This window comes from Neopelma chrysocephalum, unplaced genomic scaffold (genome assembly GCF_003984885.1).
Source record: "Neopelma chrysocephalum unplaced genomic scaffold, ASM398488v2 Primary Assembly neopelma1_77, whole genome shotgun sequence".
Lineage (NCBI taxonomy): Eukaryota > Metazoa > Chordata > Aves > Passeriformes > Pipridae > Neopelma > Neopelma chrysocephalum.
Window position 1 is genome coordinate 8,963,351 of NW_020897738.1, and position 18,726 is coordinate 8,982,076.

The 18,726-nt window shown below is 39.1% G+C and overlaps 1 protein-coding gene across 2 annotated transcripts in view; it reads right to left on the bottom strand.

The window, feature by feature from the left end:
* Nucleotides 1–1,190: 1,190 nt before the first annotated feature.
* MAPK1 (mitogen-activated protein kinase 1) overlaps nt 1,191–18,726 on the bottom strand; it is a 34,910-nt gene continuing 17,374 nt past the window's right edge. The window contains exons 3-9 of one of the 2 annotated variants that reach the window (XM_027689287.1): nt 18,128–18,317; nt 12,363–12,479; nt 11,143–11,257; nt 10,472–10,603; nt 8,390–8,499; nt 7,544–7,667; nt 1,191–5,276 (exon numbers count right to left, since the gene is read on the bottom strand). In XM_027689287.1, the coding sequence (XP_027545088.1) occupies nt 7,557–7,667; nt 8,390–8,499; nt 10,472–10,603; nt 11,143–11,257; nt 12,363–12,479; nt 18,128–18,317 (775 nt within the window). In that variant the 3' untranslated portion in view covers nt 1,191–5,276; nt 7,544–7,556. Of the gene's footprint in view, nt 5,277–7,539; nt 7,668–8,389; nt 8,500–10,471; nt 10,604–11,142; nt 11,258–12,362; nt 12,480–18,127; nt 18,318–18,726 lie in introns of both variants that reach the window. The other variant, XM_027689286.1, reaches the window with a different exon arrangement.

The following is an 18,726-nucleotide window of genomic DNA, read 5'->3' on the forward strand; positions in this document are numbered from 1 at the left end:
CACCACCTGTCCCAGCACAGGCAGCTCAGCTTCCAGAACGTGGGGGCTCTCCCTGGAACCACCAGCCCCTGCCCAATCCACACACCCAGCTTGGGCTCCAGCAGTCCAAGAGTGCCCACTACACTTGAAGATTTACAGATGGAGAGGATCAGCCTCCAGTTCTGGTGAAATACAGAAAATCTGCGTGGTATTTCAAACTAACCTGACTGAAACAACACAACAACATGATGTCAGTCGGGATCTTGTCCAAACCTCCAGGGAGCCAAGCTGCAGTGCAGTCATACCTTGAAGAACATGCTATGGTGAACACACGTTCTGCCAGGGGAACAGCCACAGCCAACAAAGGGTAAGAACACACATAAACCCATCTATGTCAAGAATCAAATTCTGTAGTATTTTGGGAAAAAATTCTGTATGCTGCAGTGAAAGCCAATGAGGGGATGGAGAGATGCATTTTGACAAGCCAATTCTCAGAGCTGTTACAGAGCTGTCAGTTACAGTTAAGCTCTCTTTAGTTTCAGGTCACATTTTCTGTGTTTTCATATTAATTAGAGATGTTTCTAGCTGACATTATCCAGCTACATCTTTCAAGAGTTCAGTTCTTTGGCATAGTCTGATTTTAGGCTAAAAAAAATTTAAAAAAATTAATTAAAAGCCCATGACAGTGATGTAATTTACTTGCACTTCTCCCAGAAATCCCACATTTCAAGCCCATGGTCTGAGAAGAACATTTTCATACTGAAATGATGGAAACATGGTCTCTAAGGGTTGTGCAAGTAGCAATTTTCGAGATTTCGTGGGAACAGTGTAATACCCATATAAAGAGTGCCAAAAAAGCCTGTGACCCATCAGATACACTAGAATCAATTTGCATCACTCTGTGAGCAACAGGTCAAAATGCTGATGATTTCATAACTTTCTTGCACAAAAGACAAAACATTTCTGCCTGTCTATAAAGAAACTTCACCTGTGGTTTTTTTTGGATGGCTTCCCTAATTTAATTACAAACTGGTACAGTTCTACAGTGAGACACACACTCTTGAGTATTTACAAACACTGACTGCAGGCTGCTTCTTGTGCAGGGAGGGTCAGTTTTGGATAAGCCAATATGATCCACACCAGCCTCTGGACCAGCAGCTCAGGGCAAAGCAAAGTCCCAGTCATTCTATATATGCACAGAACTATGCTGGTTTGGTAATACAGGGACACAATTTAATGATTTTCTTTGCATTTGTTTTTACAAGATTCAGATGCCAAAAACAAAACAGAACATTAAGTTACCTGATTTAAAAAAGAAAATCACAAACGTTTACAACATCAAAAGAATAAGACGAAATATAAACCTTTGCTACTTACAATTGATCTATACAGATTAACCAAATCACAAATCTGTCACAATATAAATGTTTAATTGTTACAATGAATAAGAACATACAGAAAATGATTTATTTTTTTTATAAAATCTTCCTTTGCTTTTTTATTTTAAACTTACCATTAACTAAATTAGCTATGCAGGACTTGTGGGGTACATGACTAAGAAGGCACCAACAGTACAAAGCAAAGACAAAGCAGTTTGAGTATTTTAAGAGTGCTCTACACTGATACAACACGAGAAAAGGCAACAATAGTAAGTAAACCAGCTGCAACCTGTAGAAGTTTGTTCTAGATTTACACATGTAGTCCAACTTTTACATTTCTGCCAATGTGTCACTTGGTTTGATCACAGCACATGCTACAAAAACCACTGTAAGCTTCACTTTACTAATGTGCACTTTTCGCTAATTTAGTGTCTTGATTTCAATTGTTAACTAAAACCATTTTGAACCACAAATGTATTTAAAACTTAGTAAAAGGATTGTTTGGACTTTTTCATTTAAACCACTGCATTTACAAAAATATTTCCCCTAAAATCTGGGATTGCTTGAAGACATTGCTGTACAAATATAAAAGTACTATGCAAGGGACCAAATTCATAAGTATATGGTGTGTATGTAGAGACCTATATTTATACCATATCACTGTGCTGTAACAACACAATAAATTTATCAATAACCAAGGACTATATAAACTACACTAACATAAGCAAATATATATTAATAAAGTTTAAATCTATAGTACAGTTGCTCAGCAAACAACTTTGACATGGTATAAATATATCGTAGCATATTACAGTGGGCAGCAACAACAGGTTTTAGTTTCTCTCATTCCACAAGGAAAGCCCTGCTCAGCTCCTCGGGTTTGGCCACTGCCGAGTTGTGTCACCAGTGTTGCTCCCGAGCTCTGGCACAAACCAGGCTCTGGTGTCATGGCCCAGGGGTGAGGAAGAGGCTGGCAACAGGCAGGACAGCAGAGGCAGACACTTATTTGCCAAAGCATCCATGAGAATTTTGGGTTTGCATATTTTTCTTCAGCTGTAAGGTTGGAATGTTTTTGACAGTGAACTGTTTACATTCCTTACTCCCAAAGCATCTTTACCATGAAATATGCATACTACTTGGATTAAGAGTTGATGTTCTCCGCTCTAAAATATAAAAACTGCATAAAGAAAAAACCCCAATGTAAAATGATGAAATAACTGACCTAACACAGTGTTGTTAGAGGCACCTTCTTTTAAACTATTTTCAGAATCTGACAAAAAAAAAAAATCATGCTTCGGCATGAGACACATCAACAAATTCAACCCAGCAATGTTTATTGAATTCGGTGAAAGACTGATGGATGTGGTTACGGATCCTGATGGATGCCAATGGGATTCAGCAAGAGTAGCTAAGTAAGAAAGCCCGAAAGCACCAAACATTAGGTAAAGCAAACCCTCGGCTTCTCACTCTGAGAGACAGGATACAAGGGTAAGTCTACACCTCCCCAAACATCCAAAATGAAAGAAAGTATTAAACAAAAGAATTGGGAAAGAGAAGGGTGAAGTAAGCTGCCAAAGTTCTTCCTTAATAAATTAAAACTGAGGTGTTACAAACTAATTTCAGTAACAGTCATCTTTCCAACCGTGCCAAAAATGATTCCTGTTGTAATGATGATCATACAAGTAGCAGAGAATCTAGAAATATTCCAACTTTTCAAAACTGAGTGAGAAAAGCATTTTGGTAAAGATGTGTAGAAAGGTCAAGAGAAATTTCTACACTAGTATCAACAGTCAAGTGCATATTTCTTCTATAGAAATGTTTTTAGCATAGGTTCCACACCACGATCCAATGGTCACTTGTGCAGTGTCCTGACAATGCTCCGAATTTGTTCCCCGCAACAGAGATTTATGTACCACAGGAATTTCCTAATAGAAAATGCCCTTTAATGATGAACTCTTGTTGATTAAAAATTAGTTTTGGCAGACTAACACTTAAACTAGAGGAAAAAGAAAATTTCGAAATGGAATCTTGTAAGCACCCTTATCTACTGAAGTCTAAGTTAATGGCTTTCTAATTTCTCTGAAGAGCAGACTAAATGGTATGAGGAAGCTTGGAGTTATTAACCAGCCAGCATCCTTATATACTACAGTAGCAATTGAACCTGATTTCCATTCAAAGACATTACCCAAGAGGAAACCAAAAACTAATTCTTAATGTTAATGTGAAGATATAAGATTTAAATTTATTTCCAGGAATTACAAGTGCATTTTGTTAATATTAGCAAGCAGTCTTTATACAATCCATTCTTCACTGCTGCCAAAATAAAATGAGAAAAAGACAGCAGAGATATGAAAAGCTAAAAATAGAACTATTTTTCCTAAGTTATTTGTTGAATAGCATTTCAGTTGAACACAACTCAGAGGTAACAATAGATTATTTTTTTTTCTCAATCATAGGCATGTGGCACTTAGACAATCATCTTTGCACAGAAAGCTTTAACAGTCATGCGAGGGCACAGTAATTATTTTAAACAAGGCAAATTTCTCACCACAGAGAGCAGTGGGGAAAGAAAAGGAGGCACTGCACTGGAACATAACACCTAGTAAACTCCACATTATACAATTTCAGTAACAAATACTTTAAAAGATCATTAAAAGATATACAATTTTAAACGTTATTTAGTGCTAGCTTTGTTTGGTTGTCCTAACTCAGCATTATCAGAAAAGTTTGATAGTACTTGACAACAGAACAGTACTTCATGTCACGAGCTCATGGAGGCTTGATTACAAATCACCATAGTGTAGGTTGCAAGAAATGAACTTGAGATGCTGACATGCTGTAGGAGCAAAAGTAAACTCAAACTTTCTCATTTAAAGATGCAGTGTTCCTCTCTGCAAGAATTCTGAATGTCAGTGATTAGATTCAAACGTAAAACCTATCAGTCCTCATTTGAAGCACTTCATTGGTATGCAGGATGTAGACTGAGTTTATTAACATCATATTTTGGTTTCTTGCTTGCCACCAGATAGGGCTGCCTTCCCCAGGGAGCAGCACTGGCCATGGGGTCATCGTGCCATTGAGGGTTTCCTACCCTTCCACCTCAGGGGAACAGACAGAGGCTGGTGATGCCACGCTGCTCATCTAAACACCACTACATGGATGAACTTTGGGAGTGCTATGTCTCCAAGATGGTTAAACTTTAAATGATCTCTTTTAGAAAAAGTGGGGAGAAAAAGGTACAAATTTTGTCAATACATGAAAAAATGCTGAACTCAGTTAAGTTGGGTTCCTCTGTGGCTCTTACACTGTATAGAATACCTGCACGTACAGCACAGGACACCCAAACAAGGGCATAAGCAAGATTAACATGAACATGACTTATGCTGCAATCCACAATGGTACACACTCTGCTGGATGCCAACCAACCATTTCTAGCTAAAAAGGACGTGCAAAAAAAAATCTGGGATGTCACTGACTTAAAGTGCCCTGAATAGTAGCTTTTCTTAAAAAAAAAAAATGCCAGCGACTTCAGTAAAGTCAGAAAAACATAGTTCATGGTGTAAACGTCTTACAGGTTAATGAATTATCTTCTTGGATACTGATCCAGGAGTGAAAGGAACCACTGCATCTTTCAAACCAGAAAGCAAGCAGTTAAAACACGGGCAGCAGTAGGTGCACGTACAGTACAGTACTGCAACAGGTCAACAATGGGCATTGCAGAGGAGTGTCAATTACAATTCTTCAGCCTTAAAGATTCATTGAAAGCATGAAAAGCCAAAACTACCAGGAACCGCCCTCCTGAATGGCTCAAAGGAGTTAGTGGATAAGCTGAGAGAGGCCACAAGACATGACCAACAATAAAGAACTGGGAAGAGGAACAGCAACGTTTGAGCATGCCCAGTCCTTTAAGTCCTTGTCCTACAAAAGAGAGCAGAGACATATTTCAGTGAAGGAAGTTTCACACTGCCTTTTAAAACAAACACTTTCCTATTTCTGTGCTCTGTGCACACTATGTTTACCATGAGTCAGACAGCAGGACCAATATAAGTTAAAAAATAAGTCAGAGACAGTGGATATCAGGGCATTCCATTTTAAACTAAAATTTTCAATCTTCAAAAGATTAGGAAGATTAAACATAACTAATCAATGAAGTACATGATTTGGTTGTCTGAACCAAAAATCTGTTATTTTCACATTGCTTCTCAAATCCAAAAACTACAACCCAGGGGGACACTTTGAATCTTGAGAAACAGCCCAGAGAGAAGAGCTGGCTGGTAAAGGCTGGGGGGGAGTGTAGGGGAGTAGAAGTGTCCAGGAGGAGACTGTTTCTGTTCATTTTAAGGCAACTCCTGGAGACTGGCCTCAACTAGGATGTCAGCTGTTGTGCTATGGCATAGCTGGCAACTGTAACCACAAATAACTTGGACAAATTACCAGCATATCCTTATCAAGCTCAGTACAATATTTCAATTTCAGCATCGTGTTGGCCAAACCAACTCTGCACAGAGGCATTTGAAGGTAACATTTTAAGTAAACCAGAAATTTCCACTTGCACCATATCACTGATATCTTTATCCCTAATTCCTTTAGCCCTTCATCCCTAATACAAACTAGGTATGGTGTGGACAAAGAGGTAAGCAGGAGAGATCACAAAGTACAGCAGTAGCTACTCCCTGTCCCTTCCCTGACACTATGGCCTGTAAGCAACAGGTTTCATCTTGCTCCTAAAAACTTATCTAATTCTCTTCCCCAGTGTGTACATGCACAGCTCGTGCTCTTGTACAGAATCAGCTTCAGAAAACATGGATAGGAAATGAACACCAGTCACGGCACTATGTCCCAGGTCTGTTCCTACTGGCAATGCCCAACTATTAAGAGCCAGCTGAGTGAATCTCAGGTTTCTCTAACATGCCATTATTACAATAGTTTCAAAGTCAGCTAGCAAGCTTAAATAAACAGAATGCAGTATTTGTAAAAATCGAAATTACTCCATTTGTGAGCTTCTATACACCTGAATATTCAAGATAGTGGCAACAGTAGTTACCCTATTTAAGTAAAAACTATTTTCCAAAGTTCCCCCCAACTTTTTTTCTTCCTTTCCTATTAATTCATTATTAAATAAAAACCTGGGGGTATATGCAATGCAGAAACTGAAATCTCATTTTTAGTGCAGAAGAATTATTACTTAAAACAAAGCCACAAAGCTCCCACACACTGCCAGCAGAGCTGGGGATTTCTGGCAGTGAGGAAGTTCCCTGGCTCCAAACTTGCCCTTCCTGCTGGAACTGCCCACACAAACCGGTGATTGTGGAATGCTGCTGGATGGAGGACAGCACAGAGAGCATGAACCAGGCAGCCCACAACAGGCTCTCCTCTTTGCTTTGGTTTTCTTTTCCAGTCATAAAACTTTGCTACTTTAACCTATTAGCATCATAGAAGTTTCACAAGTATTATAAAAATTATTCAAGTCAGTATTTGACCAGTTCTGTATGAAACTCCTGAGATGTGCAAGCCTTGTGGTACAGGCAGACCAGTTAAATTCATTGATTTAAAAAAAAAAAAAAGAGTCAGTGAATACCAGTACATTACATTTTAAATTAAAATTTTAAATCTTCAAAATATTAGGAAGACTAATTGCAACTAATTTATGAATATTTAGATACCTGTTATTAGTTACTCACACTATTTCAGAGTTACTTAAAACTGAAGATAATTCATACTAAAGCTTCATGGGGTTTTTTCCCTTTTCAATAATTTAAGACATTCCTTCTCTGTGCAGTACATTTAGGAGGAGGGGTTTTTTTAAATCGTTTGGAGCCATATGACAGAATAATCTGTAATATATGAAGGACATTGCCCCTTAAAATGTTTAAAATTTGCATTTCAAAGCATTACCATCACTTTCATTCCCAGCAGCGCTATTGAAATGTAATTCTTATTCCTTAAAGGTAATGTACAAATTAGGTAAACATCTGGGACAATTGCCTGGATTCCATAGGGGCACTGCAATGCTGTGGACAAACAGAAACTGTTTCTTCAATAACAGAACAGGACTGAGGTCAGGTCCTTGGACAGGGAGTTACTGGAGCACTGGAAAAGGCAAGTCCTACATTTCACTAGTGGCAACAAAGTCCCAAATTGTTCCCCCTGCCCGAGTGGTTCCACATTGCTGTGACTTTACCTACACACAAATTAGGATCAGTATCCCGGCTGGAATCTAGCAGTTTCCTCAAAAATCAGTTCTTTCAGCTTTTCCTTCGGCAAGTCATCCAACTCCATATCAAACTTGAAGGGTGCTTCAGCTACAGGCTTGATAATGAAAAGAAATATTATTACTTTAGTATTACTCTTCTGCTGAATTTCATGCAGTCCTTGTACAGATGGGGAAGAAAATCTGAAAATGCCCTTTACAAAAATATCCAACACTGCAGCCTTCAGGGCAGAACTCCTATTAGTCCTGTGTGTGCTTTATACGTATTAGTTTACCAAATTTTAAATCAAATCACAGTAAGGAGCTACTCAAATCTAAACCACAAGTTAAAATATTTGTTACAGGCTCATAACTCAGTATCTACCTGTAGAAAAAACTACCTTAAACATTGTATTTCTTGGAATAAACATATTTGTCCCTTAAGGAAATACTAGCTCATTTCTTCCTCCCTTAGTTCTTCACCAAAAGTAACCAGAAATCTCCTCAGAACTGTACACTGAACTACAGCAAGTTCTGATTCAGGGTTTTTAAAACATAATCCAATGGCAAACTCAGTCATTCTCCTCCTTTATCTCAGACATTATGAAACAAAGCCACATCAGCTGAGAATCTCCATTTCCTGGAGAGGACACCTTAGCATCTATTTAGTGTGTGGTGTCTCCAAAATGTTGTACTACAGTGAGAAATATAAAATTTTGGTAAATTGATGGAATTCCTTCTTCAACTCCATTAGAGCATTAGAAACACCAGCCTTAAATTAAAGTAGGAAATAACCTGCTGTACAATTTAATCAACGTTTACATTTTAACAATGTCTTTACCTCATCGCTTGGATCATAATACTGCTCCAGATATGGATGGGCTAAAGCTTGCTCCACTTCAATCCGCTTATGAGGATTAAAGGTCAACATTTTATCCAACAAATCAAGTGCTAAGAGGGAAAAAAGTGAGCAAGAGTTTAATACACACTCCACCAAAGTGTTGCAAACAGAGAACACCCAGCCCCCCAAGTTCTGTGCCAATGTCAATGTATATCTGGAGTTCCCTGGCCAGAGCAGCAGTGACAGAAGCAGCAGACTGTGAGCTGTAACCTGGGCAGAGATCTCTGCCAGCCCATCCATCACCATTCCTGGGCTACAGCTGCCTTTGGCACGACCTGTCTAACAGGTCACCCTTCCACGGGCCCTGCAGCCTCAGAACAGATGTCAAGGGAACAAATGCATAGAACCCTATGGAACAATCTGCTTTTAACTACAGCAGAAATTAAATAGCCAAGACTTTTTCTTCTCTCAGAAAAATGCTTTGGATTTTTGTGCCAAAACCCAAACCAAGCTAGAGTTTTCTGAAATAAATAATTAAGAATATGTTCTTATTGTGAAAAGAAAACTTTGCTGTTTATGGACAAAAATGTTATCCAGAGTCATTAGGAGTTCTAGGTCATCCCAGTGAACTATTCTAGCACAACCAGCAGCCCAGAAGATACTCTCCAGAGAAGATGCAAATATATTTATATTTATGAGATTCAGGCAAATCTGTTGAAGATAATTTTTAAAGAATCCATAGAGAACTTGAAGATTCAGTAAGACAGCAAGTGAGGTCTGATGAAACTCTGGACAAACATCAGTGCAAGGAAAGAAAACAGAATGATTATAGGAGCAAGAAGCCCAAAGGTATCTGCAGTATCCTAAATTCCATCCCATTTCTTTTCACCACGTGATTTATGAACCAGAATGTTAACAGAGGTTTGTGGCTGCAGCACAGCAGCAGCAGCTTTGCCCCGGGATGAGGTGCACACCCAGCACTGCATTCAGCACCAGCTCCAAAACCTTCAAACTTGCCCCCCAATTAACAGCCGGGATTTTGCTGCCATTTTCACAGCACTGGCAGCTCACGTGCTCACTCTGTGCTGGAGCACGTTCTGCACAGTTCTGCTCCTGGAGTGACTGACAAGCAGCTCTTGGAAAAGCTGCCCTGTCAAAGCTGCTCTGAGGATGTGGATGAGAAGTGCTGCACAAGTCAGCAAACGGCACATTCCCTCTCAGCTTAGGCACCAGCATTTGCAATCTGAGCTGTCAAAGCCCACAGTAACAATTCTCACACTGATGAGCACTGTTATAAAAGCAGAATAAATCACTGCTGTTTCTCTCAATGACAAGGATAATCAGCTTGACACAGTTCCATCTGCAGAAATTAGCTTCTACATGGTACTTCAGTACCTGATCACATCCACTAAGAATAAAGTATCATATCAGTTAAAAAAGGAGTAACTTATGAATTGTGTCAGAGCACTGTACTGTGAACAAAACAACCCTTAAACTGTATGAAGTAGTTTAAAAGGCAAATTAATTGCTATCTAGCAAAACAAAATCAAATTTACCCTTTACTAAAGCCTTGCTAAGAAAGGCAACAATTATTACGTTCCTTGCTTTTATAACTTTTGCTCAATTTATAACAGAATTCTTTAACCCATTAAATTGTAATCTTTTGTGGTGCCTAAGGACCTGTCCTTTGACTGACATGACCCTGTTTGACCTAGAACTGACACCCAGTCTGAGCAAACTCTACCCACTGCAGCAACAAGCTGCTGTCTCCTGTCTGATGTCAGAAACAAAGTTCAGGACTTGTTTGATGCTGATGTCAAAATCCAACTCTGATGTTCAGCACAGTGACAGGAGTTTGGATTTTACACGTAAGTTAAAGATCAAACACCACAACATGTAATCTTAGAGTTACTAAAAATTTAAATTTAAAAAAATAAGCCACTATGAGGGTTTCACACTGGTTTGTGATTTTATACTAGATTTATAGTGCTGTTTTAAAGGACCTGCATGTTCTATTTAGGATGGTTTTAAAAAATCCCATCCTGCCATAATTTTGACACAACGTAATAGAGCATAAAATACCTTTGGGGTCAGCATTTGGAAACAGCCTGTTCCATGGTACCTTATTTTTGTGTGGTAGGGAAAGCAAGTAGTTTCTGGCCTTTAAGTTTATTATACAATTCAAATCTTCTTGGGAAGGGGATCCAAGTATACCTAAAAAAAATTAATACAAACCACAGTGCATTCTGTGAAAAGCACATTAATACAGTTGTATCTATCTGGTAAAACAGTATCAAAACTGCTGGGAAGACAATTTCAGACCAAATGCTTTAAGAACACAGAATACCTCAGAAGGTTTTAGAAACCTTTACTAAAAACATTTTTTTAATAAACAAATGCATTTGAGTTTTCTAATGATCAGTAACTTGTTAAAAAGATCCAAGTAAGTGGTTTATTGATAGAAATTTTAAAAATTTTACCTGAATCTAATAATATATGAGCTTTTTAAATATCTTTTTTAAATTTTACTTTAAAAACATCTCTGCTGATGTAGTAAACACAATGGTAAGTATCCTCTAGTTGTCCCCAAACCAATGATTAGATGTAGAAATCCCTGCAGCAATAACTACAGGGAACTGATACACCTACAGATCTGTACCTTACACACTGACCCACAGGAGAAGGACCAGCCCAACTGGTAGAAAAGATGGAGAGAGAGGGATGTGGAAATGCTGCTCTGCCATAAAGCTTACCAAGGATATGGTTAAGTTGGTCAAGGTAGTGTTTTCCTGGAAAGATTGGTCTGTTGGAGAGCATCTCTGCCAGAATGCAGCCCACTGACCAGATGTCAATAGACTTGGTGTAACCCTGCAGGGAAGCAGAAACATATTTTTGTCAAATTTTTGCATAACTGCAGCAACATGTTACGTTAGTAAATTGTGAAAGTGCACACAAATAATCTTTTTCTTTTTTAGATGAGTCATGCTGGTTCATGCTGTTTGCTTTCTCTGTAAAGAATGAAATAATTAAGAATCCTCTACCAAAACACTACTTTGAAGGGGTAGCAAGAACTGAATTATCCAAGACATGCTTTTCCAAAAGGATTCTCAAAGTTTAGCTAAATCTGTTACCAACTGCAAATTTTCGAGACTCCCTGATTTTATAGCAAATTTAAACTAACGAATTTTGGAAACCAAGTATTCTTAATTCCACAGCTCCTGACAATACCCTAAACATGTGTGGAACCCTGGATTGGTCAGATGCCTGTTTTCTAAAAGCACCTTAGACACACTTGCCTCAACAAACCAAACCCACCCAACACTGTAAATCCTACAGAAACAACAGTGTCTTCCCAAAATATCCAATACAACCCCAAGTGTCACCCAGGGGTTTTGCTGTGGGAGCCCACACAGGGGTTCTGGAGGACACCCACGACCCACAGCACACAGGGACTGGACACACCGTAAAACAGCCACAGCAGCACACAACAGTAATTCCAAGCATATAAAAAACAAAGGAATGATTTCATGGAGACTATGGGAATGCAATTAAGATTGACACATAACAAAGATCACATGCCTTCATTCACAATCAGATTCACTCTCATTACACATTCTAAACCTAAATTAAGATGTCAAGATAACATTAAGGCAGCACTTGCAGCCTTGCTGGAGGCAGCAGTGGAATGCTCATTCCTAACCCTTCTGTCCTGCTCACTGGCAGAGCAGTTGATGGGAGCAGTCCCGTGGCTGCCAAGGAACTGGAGCCATGGGAAGTCCTGCACAGGATTACTGATAATTGATTCTGGAATCACAAATTTATTGCCAGCCAGTAGCTGTACCTCAAATCCATTACCACTTTTCCCCAAGACTGTGCAGGCATTCTGACCTAAAAACACAGAGGGGGAAGCACAGCTGGTACTCACAAAGGAATAACCAGCCCCAGAAGCACCACAGCAGCCACTGTGTCTCACCTTAGAATTCAGCATGATTTCAGGAGCCCTGTACCAACGTGTGGCCACATACTCTGTCAAGAATCCTGTGTGATCATGATCAGGATCTGCAACGCGAGCCAATCCAAAGTCACAAATCTGGGTTTAGAGAAATAAATAGGAAAAAAGGCACATTAGACATACATCTTCCAATATTATAACATTACTAATTCATCATTCCCCAACCAATGATGGAACACCTCCAAAACAGTGATGGTAACCTATGTTTTTAGAAAAAAATTAGTACACAAAGTTTTAGAAAAATGTTTTGGATCAATTACTAAGAGTATCCAACCACCATTCAGGGGCCAGGAAGAATAAACACTTGTTTGTGGTGCACAATTTACATTCCACTATGTCATGGCTAGGCTTTGCAAAGGAAGATTTAGGAAGGACTCTCCCCACACTCCACTATGAGCTTACTGAATAGCACCTCTGCCAGACAGCTGGGGAGATACTCTGAGAAATTCACCAGAAAACAAAAGAGAAAGCAATTAAGCTTTCCAGAAAACAAAATTAGCAACCAACACATTTGTAACCAAGTTCAACACCCATTCTTACAAAAGTTACCACCATAACTGCATCTTTGCATGAGAAACAACCTATCCAATCATGAGATAATGGTAGACTGGAGAGATTACAGGTTGTTGAAGGAAGCATGAGCTTAAAGAAAAAAAAATCCCCCCAAAACTAAACACATGCAAAAAAATATTTGTCAACACTGTATCAGATAAATAGTTTTATCTAACCAGGAAAAGAAAAATAAACTCTGATTTAGACTAGCAAGTTCAGCAAAAAGGAAAAGGTGGTTTTAGCCCTACTCTGGTAAGGAGGTCCATGGCTTTCAGAGCTGTTTAGTGGCCCCCCTCTCCAGAGAGAAATTAAAAAAAAGTGAAAATGTGAAGACACACAGTGTTCTAGAGCAGAGCAGTTGTTCTTTCTTACCTTCCCAAAGGTCAATGGCAAGACTGTTGAGCAGCACATTAGACATGTTCCTACGGTTCTGCTATCCCCCAAACAAATACCAGTTTATGATTTCCACATAAAGTGTATTTGCATGAAAGAATATGTACTCTCATGGAAACAAGGCATCAAATGCAGGAGTGGCAAACAGTTGGGAGGTTCCTCTGCATGTTTTATAATATTTACTCTTTTATAGTGAATTGTGTACATTGATTATATTCAAAATGTGAAGTAACAGTATATTGTAGTCAATAAAGGCAGTAATGGATAATCCTGTCACAACCACAGAAACCTCACTGCACCCTGGCAGCTACTCCTTAATTTTCCTGGAGGGACAACCTGCCTGTGAGACAACTGATAGATCAGTTAGGGAAGAAGGGATTCAGCTGACTAAAAGCTACCTCTGAAAGATAAGATTCAGCAGCTGACTGTAAAACACAGGGTCTGAAGAAAAGGAAGTGATGAATGTCATAAGCCAGGCTGCATGACCTGGCTTCAGCTACATATTAAAAAAATAAACCCAACCCCCTGAATCCTTAAAAAACAAACTCAGAAAGAACCCTTTTAAACATGTCAAGGTTTTCCCAGGCTACAAGACCAGAGCAGCTGCCTTGTGTGCAATTAGCAGCTTAGATAAAGAGACTGGGTACAAATAATCAGAAGAGTCTCCTCTAAAGACAGTAGCAAAGAAACTGCAGAGGACAGCTTAGAGAGTTCAGAAAATAATCATGCAGGCAGGCAAAATTGTTGTAATCTCTTCCTCCTAACCTCAGAAAAAAGCTAGATAAAACTACAGGCAAGGAGACTTGTGCAGAATTTTAGTATTACACATAAGTAAAGTGCTAGGGTTTGTTACTATTAAAACAAAAGAAGAAAGACACTCTCCGCTTCACAGTGAGGAGCAAGAACTGAATTACAGAAGGTGTCTGTCAATCTCTCAAGTTGAAAAATGCACATGGGATGGAAAGGAAGAACAATGACATAGAGAAGCTCATTAAAATGACAAAAAGCCCCTGCTGACTGGAGCAGAAACAGGTTAAGCAGAAAAGAAGAAACACCATTAGTGAGAAAGGCTTCAAGGTTGAAGATGCAAGGAAGAGGGTTTTGGCTGCAGAGCTGACAGAAGTGTTACAGCAGAGCGGAGTAAAGAGAAGTTGGAGATGCAGAGCTCTGCCTGCAGTGCCAGTGCAAGGGACAAGAGAAGCTGGAGAGGCCAGAGTTCTGCTCTGCTCTGCAGCCCCGGCTGTGAGGGACAAGCCCGGTGCTGGCTGCACACGGGAGGGCACACAGTTCCTGCATAATGAAAGACCCAGGTAGGGCAGTCAGTGTTTCATGCCTTGGAGAGACAGAACAGATGCTACTGAGACACAAGAAATTACCTCCCCACTAAATAAATAGATTAATTAATTAATGAATAAGATGCCAGCATCCTATTCATATATTTAGCTTCCACTTCTTGCAAACAGTGTTCTTGCAATCACTATCAGGGATAGTTGGGGTTTTTTTCATAAACAGAGATGACTTAAAACTGGGTGAAGCTATCAAGCAGATGGGAAGATTTAGGAGGATCATGTAACATGACCATTTACTAAGCAAATGAAATGACACCCAACAGTACTACTAATATACTGAAATATCTGCATTTGTATTGCTGAGTAGCCTGTGCCTGTGTGTGTGTATTTGTATAAAAGGAAACAGAGAGGCCTCCATTAAGTTTAGTTGTTATTAATAAGATGGCAGTTGAAACAGTTGCATCTCTACAGTTAGTGGTAAAATTCTGAAACAAATAACATTTTTTCCTTAAAAAACCATCTCTCACTGCCTTCCTTTCAAGCCTGTTGCAGTATGTAACAATTCTTGGTCGTTTAACACTTGGGACTTTTCACTATGTAGATGGAAAAGCACAACTTATAATATTGCTATAATGTGTTTGTGTTTTAACTAAGTCAAAGGAGTAGATTCTCAGCTGGAGTAACGTGGGACACTGAAAACACTGCAACATACTAGTTGAGAATCTGTTTAAAATAATTTGATCTCATTTTCTGAAATATTAATGCCACTTGCCCAGGAATTTTCTATGGCCATGGGAGTTTTTATGTAACTTACTTCAGTTACAGAACTACAAAACAGGTCAAATCATTGGATGCAGAGAATCATGAAATCATGTGAAAATACTTGTAAATATGTTAGATAATATTTAGAGCCTATTCCAGCCTGTCAGTGGCATGTCAGTACACATTAATCTCATTCATGGCAAAGATGCCAGGCTGCAAAAGAGACCAGTATCTTTATTGCACAGGGCTCTCACTGGAGAAAGATTCCAAGATAGTAGTTTTCAAGGAATCTCTCTCTAATTTTTCACTGCAAATATGTAACAAGAGACAGTACTTAAGTCAAATGATGTACTTTCACCAGCTTTCATTCACCATGTGGTAGGTCCTCTTTAAGGTCTCAAACATTTAAGTCTGTAGCTTTGCCTAAAGAAACAGAAACAGCTTTAGCTCTGCACTCCTGTCTGGAGCCTTTCAGCTGCTCAGGACAAGCCATAGGATTCACAAACACATTTGGTCAATAGAGATTCATGTATTTTTTTCCTGGAAATGAAATCTATAATCCAGAGGTCAAGATCATGTTTAAGGGTGAAGAAAGAAGGAGCTCTTGTTACAACCTGTAGAACTCTGAGCTCCAGAAGAGAGCTCTCATAACACCATGAAAGAAGGAAGCTCACAGCATTACCATTTAAGATGAACAAACTTTGTATTTTCCTTCTTTCAAAAGTGTGATTTTAAGTTGTTTCACTCTATGTTGTTTTGAGTTGATGTACAGTAACCAACTTTGTGCCCCTGTGCAGAGCTGACACACAGACTTGCACAACAGCCCTCAAAGAAACAGGTTAATACAAGTTCAGCGTTCACAGACGAGACCCAACGTGTACTGGTTTCCAATTCTGCTGTTCAGACTTTAGATGTGGTATTTGTACAGCACCAGAGTTCCCTTTAGGTTATGAAAAATCAAATGCTCTGTCATATAGACTCCTATACTCTGCACTAGGGAGCACACATTGCAGTGGCAGGTTGCTTGAAAATCTGATAAAGGAATTGTAACAGAGCACACTAAGGGCATATTGTATTATTTTGCTGTACAGTGAGTTTACCTTCTTTTTCATGCCCAACTTCTTCGTGTTAAAACATTGCCTTTTATTATTTTATTTCCTTAAATTACACATAGCACAGAGCTACACCCAAACTGCTCTTTCCTGCTTCTATCACATAGTTGTAGATTTAACTCTATTTCTTTCATGAAGGGGTTAATGCCTTTGAAGGGATCTGATGTAATAACAGCTGCTGAAATCCCACAGCAGGAGTCAGAGGCGACCAGCCCAGCAGTGCATTAGGAAAAGCTGACAAGTAGCAGTGGGAATGTAAAGCAAACCAATCCCATGGCCAGTATTTAGAATGGACCAGCATACAAACAGCAAGGACTTATCTTGGAATTGTAACAGCCTCCAACTGGTTCACACTTTGAACAGGATATTTTTGTTTTGCTTGAAGTTTGTTTATTGAGAAAGTTAGAGCTACACTAAAAAACAGAGGGTAATTAGGAGCAACACAGTATACAACAAACACAGTTGTACCACATCAAATCAAGTCCTGTAAACTCCATAATCTCACTCCATCAGTGGCCAGCAGCAAACACATGGGAACACATTCCAATGCCTCTCTCATCTTCCATGAATTTGCCACAGTAGGACTCTAAACCAGAGGCAGCTCTGAATAGCTTTTTTTCCCTGCAAACTTGCTTGGTGGTGGGTTTTTTTCCAAACTGCAATATCTACAGTGCTCTGTGGTAAGAAATTCCACAGCTTAACAATGCTGCAAGTGAGTGGCACCTGCTCCTTTCATCCCCCCCTGCCTTCTTCACAGGTAAGGACAGTGAACAACTGTTCTCTATTTACCCTCCCTATGCCACTAACAATGTTATCAAATTCTATTGTATTCTCTCTTTTCCTCATGCAGTATCTTCCAGCAAAGGAGACCTGGGCTAAACAGCTCTTCCTGATATGGAGAGCTGTGCTTTGAAATCCTGGTCTCCTCACTTTCAAAGATATCATAGGGAGAAGTGTGATAACTATGATCACACCAAACTGAAGACTCACCCAACTGAAAGGTACAGAATAGGATGTTTTCTGTTTTATTCTCTATTTCTGTTCTAATTCTCCACACTTGGTTTGCTTTACTGAATGCCACTAAGCATTGAGCTGACATTTTCCAAGAATCATAACAGCTCTAAGCTCATCCTTCTGCAGTATTAACGAGTACAGCGTCCATCACTGGAAATGCAAATTAGGAACCTTCTCTCTCCAAGTAATTGCTGTGCATTTAATCAGCACTGAATCTCACATGCCACTTCAGTTGCCCACAAATACGAACAATGAAACATTAACAGTGTAAACAGAGAACCCAAAACTTGAAATATACACAGTTGTCAGTTTACTTTTGAGGTAAACATGATTCTGCTTCAGATCAGTATTTTCATCCAGCTTTGAAAGAGGCTGTTTCCAAGTCAACCTCCAGATGGAAACAGTGATGCACTCATTATAGCAGCCTAACAGAGATTCTTAGTCACTCCAATCTTGATAATTATTTTATCAAACCAGATAATGTCTTGGCAATCTCTCAAGGATAAAAATCACATTAATCCCCAGTAAAAAACCCACATTCATGGTTATAGCAGGTAGTTTATGAAGACCATGGTAGGAAAATTTGTAAGACATTTCGACTCACCTTGAGATCACATGTGGTGTTAAGCAGCAGATTTGAAGGTTTGAGGTCACGATGAAGCACATTGGCTGAATGGATATATTTTAACCCTCTCAGAATCTGGTAAAGGAAATAACAAATGTGGTCGTTGCTGAGGTGTTGAGTCTTTAAGAGCTTGTAAAGATCTGTCTCCATAAGATCTTGCACAATGTATCTGTAAGGCATTAGATGTAAGGCAGCAAAAAAACCGTGGTGTCGTGCTAGATATCAACACACAGTACTCAATGGAACTTCTAGAACAATTTTTCTCTTATTTGTCTTTTCATGACAATTATGAAACAAACTTCTTGCTTTAGAAGTTTGGAATCCAATCAATCCTGTTACACGATGCAGCCCTTTACAGAACTAAGAGGTACCAGCATGTGGTCCTCTCCAATTAATCATCATAAACCTCTATTTCTTTATAGTAGAGCTTGACTTTTATAAGAATCTTAATTTCATCTGCTTCCTATCCTGCTTGCCAAGAAACAAAGGCAGGTTTTAGGTTAATGACTAATAAGCTTCGAAGATACTTGCTTGCAGTTGCATAGCAGCATGAAAGGGAAAAGATCTGATCATTTCTT